At 38.5% G+C, this 7,360-nt stretch overlaps 1 protein-coding gene across 3 annotated transcripts; it reads left to right on the top strand.

Annotated features, from left to right (window-relative positions):
- The first annotated feature begins 180 nt into the window (after positions 1 to 180).
- On the top strand, positions 181 to 7,182 carry LOC127430283 (polymerase delta-interacting protein 2-like). Of its 3 annotated transcripts, XM_051679990.1 has the most exons (12): positions 181 to 232; positions 354 to 552; positions 1,297 to 1,378; positions 1,480 to 1,577; positions 1,664 to 1,760; positions 1,991 to 2,066; positions 2,179 to 2,286; positions 2,375 to 2,511; positions 2,652 to 2,678; positions 5,816 to 5,941; positions 6,047 to 6,126; positions 6,305 to 7,182. In XM_051679990.1, exons 2-12 carry the CDS (start codon positions 368 to 370, stop codon positions 6,417 to 6,419), a joined length of 1,131 nt encoding a protein of 376 aa, XP_051535950.1. In that variant the 5' UTR covers positions 181 to 232; positions 354 to 367; the 3' UTR covers positions 6,420 to 7,182. The 3 variants fall into 3 exon arrangements, with proteins under 3 accessions (XP_051535950.1, XP_051535951.1, XP_051535949.1); XM_051679991.1 differs by having other exon boundaries at positions 226 to 552; positions 1,303 to 1,378; XM_051679989.1 differs by having other exon boundaries at positions 226 to 552.
- Positions 7,183 to 7,360: the final 178 nt, after the last annotated feature.

The raw sequence follows: 7,360 nt of genomic DNA, 5'->3' as shown, positions 1-7,360 counted from the left end.
CTACTAATTCATTTATCCATATTTAGTCATATTATGGTTTTGTATTTTTTTAATTATTATTTTTTATTTTATTCTTTGAATAACTGTTTTTAAAATATATTTAAAGCTGTCACAATAATAATAATAATAATAATAATAATAATAATAATAAATGATAAAGCTGTATTTCCGGTCACAGTGCATGATGGGAAATGGTGTCCCACGTTGTTTTGTCCAATTTCTCCTTCGAAAGGTAAACCTAAAAGTTCCAGTACAGCGCTGTTCTTTTCCGTAGTCACGAATTTCACTAAACGAAACGTCAGTTTTGGGTTTAATCTGAAATATATTGACTGCGTTCATGTGCTCTTGTGTAGACAGCTAAAGGAAGATGGCAGCGTGCGCAATACGTCGGGGTTTATTGTCCACCGCCTGTAAATATAACACGCAGAAATGCTCTCACAGAATACTGAGTGCAGTTGATTTCAGCAGCGGATTAGATGCTAAAAGACCTCAGACGTTGTGTTCAGCTTGCGGGCTGTCCAGTTTTCCGCAGACGAGGTTCATGTCATCACGGTAAGTGCTAAAAACTGAAGTGAAATGTCCTGCTGTTACATAACTGCGTAGAGTTGTAGTTTCCGCGAACTGTTCTATGTACATAGTGTATCTATGAAATCGCTAGAATGTTATGAAGGCGTTAATATCAGCTGCCGGGTGTTTAATGTTAGATGGTTCTGTAGTTGTAATGATAAACATGCTCGTAGAGCTGCAACACTGCTGCCATACTGTTTCAGTGCAGAGTGACACAACTGTGTGATTCAACGCTGCACTTCATTTTTACGTATGTTTTGATGACCTAATATATAGATTTACAACTACTGTTGAGTTGTTTTAAACGTCAGTGGCCTAAAAACTGTATCTTCTACATGGGACAGGTAACAGTGCACAAAAATGAGGCCTACAAACATGAGGGACGAACCTCAACCTTGCTTTAAACACCCAAAGCCACTCTTGATTATATAAGTATCAGTGTGGTATGAGCCAACAGACAGTAAACAAGTCCCATTCCTGTGGTCAGCTCACGTGGTTGTCAGTTCGTCCTGCTCTTGAACTGAGATTTCAAATTCAGTCTGGTCTGTGTCCAAACCTCTCTCTCTCTCTTTTTTTTTTTTTTGTAGACTGTGTGCAGTGTTCAGACCTGTTGACTGAACGTTAGCTGAGATTGGGTTTGGGTTGGGTCAGTAATCTATTGTAAGTGTAGAATATTTTACAGATGCATTTTTTCCCCCTATTCTTTTCTCTTGTATAATTATTTGGCAGAAACAGACCAGAAGGGAAAATACTGGAACCTGTTGGAGTGTTTGAGGCCTTGAAGCAACATGGCAAATATGAAACAGGCCAGGTCAGAGAGAGGGAGAGCAATCATTTTAATTCTGAACTATTTCTGATTCCATTGCCTTGGACATTCTAACTTGTTTCACCTGTTTATCTTGCCATCCACAGCTTTTCCTGCACAGTGTATTTGGTTACAGAGGAATAGTGTTGTTCCCCTGGCATGCTCGACTCTATGATAGAGACGTGAGCCCTGCTGCACCTGACAGGTATGCATTACAGCTCTGCAGCTTACGCATGATAAAGTAGCTTTAGTTTGCATCACAACTGAATGCTTCTGTTTGTGATATTCCAGCAAGCCGGACTCTGCGGGCCATGGGTCCAAAGAGGTGAAGGGGAAAATGCATACGTACTACCAGGTCCTCATAGACACCAGAGACTGCCCACATATAGTAAGTGCCATCAAACTACTAAGTACTCTGCCCTTTATTTCAGTGGCAAAAATGGTCCACATTTACATGAATAACCCCTTAATAATATGTTTTTACGTTATTTAACTGCTTAAAGAAAAGTATTCTGTGTGTTCTATGTCTGTGCATGTTTAGCTTGGATGAGTTGCTCATGCTGGCGCAGTCTTGAGTTCATTATTTACATTTGTGACTGTGTTTTGTGTCACTTTTAGTCTCAGCGGTCTCAGACCGAAGCGGTTACTTTCCTGGCCAATCATGATGACAGCAGGGCCCTGTATGCTATTCCAGGTACAAACAAGATACTGTAAACAGTCAGCCATTCCATTATAAAGAGGGCTGTCCATTGTATTTGACTGTTAGCTGCTGGTTATTTAGGTCCTTGTCTGCTTGTCTCTCTTAGGTCTGGATTATGTCAGTCATGAAGACATCCTGCCTTATAACTCCACTGAGCAAGTTCCTATCCAGCATGAGCTGTTTGAACGCTTCCTCATGTTCAACCCCTCCAAAAGTAAACATTTGTCAAATTACTCTTTCAACAGTATTCAAACTACTGCTACCCCTGTTAAAAAGTTTCTGATATTCTATTGTTCTCTTAGATCCCCCATTCACTGCAAGAGATACACTCAGGGCCTGGCAGGAGAAGAACCATCCCTGGCTGGAGCTCTCAGATGTACACAGAGAAACCACAGAGAAAATCCGCGTCACTGTGATCCCCTTCTACATGGGCATGAGAGTAAGAGGAGCAATTGACAAATGCCTTTGCAGTATATTTTCACATGGCAGGTTTCTTTGCATTTTTGTTTTTATGAAACATATAAGCTTGTATGAAACTAGGTCAAATTTGTGGATTGTTTTTTTTTTGTGTGTCTATAGGAAGCTCAGAACTCCCATGTGTATTGGGTAAGCAAAATGAGCTGAATTTACGCTTCTGTTATACTGCCCTTCAAAGGTAAAATGCTGTAACTACACATTTTGTCAAAATTAAGTTAATGCAACGGCTTGAGGCTGTCTACACTGGACATGTCGACACTAACTTTCTAAACCGTTTATTTGTATTGTTGGCAATAGTAGCACCAGCACGTGCAGCGCAACATGGAACGGGACACCAATTTACTGTCAGCGCAACGCACCACAACGGATGCTTTCAGTGTAGACAGCATCATTGGTGATAATGGGTCCTATTGCTTTTGACACGATGCGACGCTCGCATCAGGTGTAGACTGGATGTTAGACTATGTTCAGGCTGTCTGTCCAAACCTGATTTTTGTGCATATCCGATTGGATATTTAGCAAGTCTGAACGGCAAAAAATCACATGAAATAAATTCAAATGTGGTTTGAAATCCTATTCAAATCACATTTCTGGAAACCCGTTTCAGTCTGACCGCTCTGATCAGATCTCAAGTGGCTTTTTGCCATGTCACATTTTCACGCCATGTAAAGGCACGATATATGTCACACATTGTTGCAGGAAACATGCTGGCAGTGGTGGCAGAAATAAGTGGTGTTGTGCCGGAGTGCAGGTCTAGCTTATAATATTAATGGAATCTTCCTGCGTGGATTCTGAAGTTCGACAGCCACGTCGTTTCTTCAAAGGTGACACACGAGCCCCATTCAATGCTAGTCTGTCTGGACCACACACCACTATGAACTATGATACTGGTGGAGACGGCCGCATGCCAGCCTCCTCTGTCTCTGCTGCTGCCTCGTAAGGCGTAGTCCGGTGCCGCAGCAACACATTGCCATGTTATAAGCTAAAATCTCTGTTCCATGCCTCTCCATGATGTTTTTTTTTGCATACTGACACAATGTCATTGTTATAGCAACCAATACAGATATGCAAAAAATTTAAGTTAGCAACGGGACACACAAATTGGATCTGATCAGTTGTGATATGCAGTGTGAACAGTCAATCATGAAGATCAGATTCCGATCAGAGACACAAAAAATCGGATTTGGACTGACAGTCTGAACATAGCCAGGGGTTTTCAAACTGGGGTCCGGGGACCCCCAGTGGGCCACAAGTGGGTGCTAGGGGGTGTGCAGAAATTTTTAGGAAAAAAATAATATAAAAAAATAAAAAGAAACCTTTTACTGAATTTGATGTTAAAGACTAGGTTGACTTGTAAATACTAGGTTTATACATCTAATATTAAGTAGAAAAAAGGTGTGCGTTGTCTTAATACAAATTAAATATTTTCTAGATAATATAATAAATAATTATAAAGTAATTTCTTTTAACTTGAGTATAATGACAATATAAATGTTAATAATTTAATTTTGCACAAAACGTTGTCATTATAATATCACATTTACAATTTTTCTCTTACAAATGTTTTATTTTTACAATTTCAAAAAATGGGTCTTTTATAGTATGTGAAAATATACACTCAGTGACACCTGCTTATTCATGCAATTATCTAATCAGCCAATCGTGTGGGAGCAGTACAGTGCATAAAATCATGCAAATACGGGTCATGAGCTATGGTTAATGTTGACCTCTCTCATCAACAAGGCATTTCGATCCACAGAACTGCCGCTCACTGGATGTTTTTTTGTTTTTGGCACCATTCTGAGTAAATTCTATAGACTGTAGTGCATGAAAATCTCAGGAGATCAGCAGTTACAGAAATACTCAAACCAGCCCATCTGTTACCAGCAATCATGCCACGGTCGAAATCACTGAGATTTTTTTTCCCCATTCTGTTGGTTAATGTGAACATTAACTGAAGCTCCTGACCTGTATCTGCATGATTGTATACATTGCACTGCTGCCACACTATTGGCTGATTAGATAATCGCATGAATATGTAGTTATACAGGTGTACCTAATAAAGTGGTCGGTGAGTGTATAGCAGCCTTTTTTATTTTAGGAAGGGGGTTCCTTGCAAGATCATCATATTCAGGGGTCCTTGGCATCAAAAAGTTTGAAAACCCCTGTCTTAGACTATGATCTGTACAGTGACAGATGTGTTCAGCTCAGATTCAGAGAAAACAGAGTGACACTTTTTTTTTTTTTTTTTTTTTAACAATTCACACGGCTGGACAATCAAAAAACTTCTAAGCCATTTTCTCACACCCTTTCTACACTGGACCACCACCAGTTACAAGTATATTTTAATATGATCATTCAAGTGTTTTATCTACTATTAATGTTTGTAATGTACTAGACTTATCAATTTAAAATGTATAACTTGTGATATGGCTGATACGAGTTCAATGGAAGACTTCATTATTTTAGATTATATTGTACAGCCTCAGTTGATAATGCAAGTAAAACCGTAATACTACAATAGTATGTCTGTGCACTGCACACAATAATACTGTAAACTAAAAACATAAAATGAGGATTTAATAATGATGGGGATGAAATATACTTTATTAAACATGAAAATAATATGCCGAAATATGCAATATAAAAATTACAATAAAGTTGTAATAGATACATGTTGACACACTAAACAGATTTCTATGTACTATGAAATCGGTGCATTTTAAACAATCGAGATGATTATACATTCCATTGGAAACTACCTTGTAGTAACTTGTACCTATAGATAACAGACTTGTAAACATACAATCTGCTAAAAGGTCAGTAAGTAATGTTATAAAATACTCAGAAGTCATGAATATTAGTAATCATGTTACAGTAAATTCACCGGAGAATGTAGATACATTGTGATCGGTTTACACACAAGTATTGTTTGATTCATAAAAACATAAGCAATATAAGCTTCAACAACCCTATGATTGGACATATCAAAGCATTATAGCAAGTAAAGAATTTTGCCAAACAGTTAACAGATAAACATCTGTCCAGTGGGCGGGCACAGCGCAACGCCTCCAGTGTAGACAGCATCTTCTACTTGCTTTTGACGTGACCCGACGCTCGCGTCCAGTATAGACAGGGTGTTTGTTTCAGTGTTGCGGTTGTTACTGCGCTTTGGCTTTGTAGGGCAAAATAGCTCGCTGCAAAGAAAAATATTTTAAACATGTCCTTGGATGACATGGAGATAATATGCTGATGTTTTACCTCAGTGGAGATATTGCATTCGTTTGGAGAACCTGGGCAATGAGGTGGTTCAACTCCGGGAAAGACACTGGAGGATCTTCAGTCTCTCAGGGACTCTGGAAACAGTCCGTGGCAGAGGAGTGGTTGGCAAGGTGAGTAACAGCTTGAATGTTGTTAATATGCATAAACATAAGACCTATTAAGAATTATGGATATAAGGTTTGATTCCTGAATACAAACCTTCGTTATCGTAACAGGAGCCAGTTTTGTCAAGAGAACAGCCGGCCTTTCAGTACAGCAGTCATGTTTCACTTCAAGCACCCAGTGGACACATGTGGTGAGTTTAAAAACATGCCAGCCTTTACTGTATGAGCTGCAATTTTTCTAAAAATGTGTGGACTGACCAATTGATCCACAAGACACATCTATCAATCATTGATCATTATATCAATATTTTTAATAGCCTTGCTCATATAATGAGAAATGAATATGTTTTGTACTGTTTTCTTGTTTAGGGGGACATTCTGTTTTGAGAGGACAAATGGCTCACACTTTGATGTGCGCATTCCACCTTTTTCATTAGAGAGCAATAAGTATGACAAAGCTCCCCCCACTGGCTATCCCTTGTAATAAACTTGCTCCTAAAGGACTTACCACAGCTCAGTGTCCCTTCCAGGCTGTTTCTTTGGAGATTTACCTTCCTTAGTGCTCCTTAAATATACAGTATAATGGTTTTAGCAAAACATCATCCAGCCTGACTTTAACTGCAGCACAGGAGGTTTGTAAGCAGCTGTATTTTAAAAGAACAAAAGAAAAAGCAGTAAAAAATACCATATGGTTTGATGCAAGTAGTCTGGTAAGAATCAAGATGGGGGCGGCTAACTTTCTTCCAAACCCTCACAACAGGAAAGGCTGTATTATTAATGTGATTTTTTTTTTTTTTTTCTTCTATTTATTTGGGCTACTGTATTCGTCAATGGAATAAGCATATGAGAGTTATTCAAGCTTATTTAGGATTATAGTCAGTTAATTTACCTCACTAAATTCAGACATTGGTTAGCTTGAGCTGCATTGAAATCTAGTTTAGGCTAATCTTATGTCCTGGAGGAGATGGTCTGTTTATCCCAGGGGTGAACATTACATGTTTTCTCCAAGTACAAATTGTCAGATTATGAATTGCTGCAAAGATTATTATGAAGCCATGCCAAACTCGGCCACTTCTCACTGAAATGTGGTTTGACTAAGAGCCTATAGTGGGCTAAAACTGTATTCGATATCGTCATCTTGAAACCAACCGTTGATCATACATTAGGATTAAACTGATGAATGATGAACTGCTTCACTGTTTATTGTAAATAAGTTTGTAAAAGCATAAATAAAATGACATTTTCAAGTTGCTGTTGTCTTTTATACATTGTGAGTGATATGGTTCTATAATTGCAGCTGAAATTCTCTACAATTACAGAACTTTAAAGGAATATTCCAGGTTCAATACAAATTAAGCTCAATCCACTGCATTTGTTTAAGTGAGAACAGACCGAAAAATAACTCCTTTTTCACTGTACATCTTG

This window comes from Myxocyprinus asiaticus, chromosome 39 (assembly GCF_019703515.2).
Source record: "Myxocyprinus asiaticus isolate MX2 ecotype Aquarium Trade chromosome 39, UBuf_Myxa_2, whole genome shotgun sequence".
In the NCBI taxonomy this organism is placed as follows: Eukaryota; Metazoa; Chordata; class Actinopteri; order Cypriniformes; family Catostomidae; genus Myxocyprinus; species Myxocyprinus asiaticus.
Note: the sequence above shows the minus strand (reverse complement) of the source record. Positions and strands in the feature narration are given on the sequence as shown.

Coding starts and splice junctions, on each gene's coding strand:
- LOC127430283 (XM_051679990.1), top strand. CDS start 368: ATGGCAGCGTGCGCAATACGTCGGGGTTTATTGTCCACCGCCTGTAAA. Junction 1,578..1,663: donor AGCCCTGCTGCACCTGACAG/GTATGCATTACA, acceptor GTGATATTCCAG/CAAGCCGGACTCTGCGGGCC. Junction 2,512..2,651: donor CCTTCTACATGGGCATGAGA/GTAAGAGGAGCA, acceptor GTGTGTCTATAG/GAAGCTCAGAACTCCCATGT.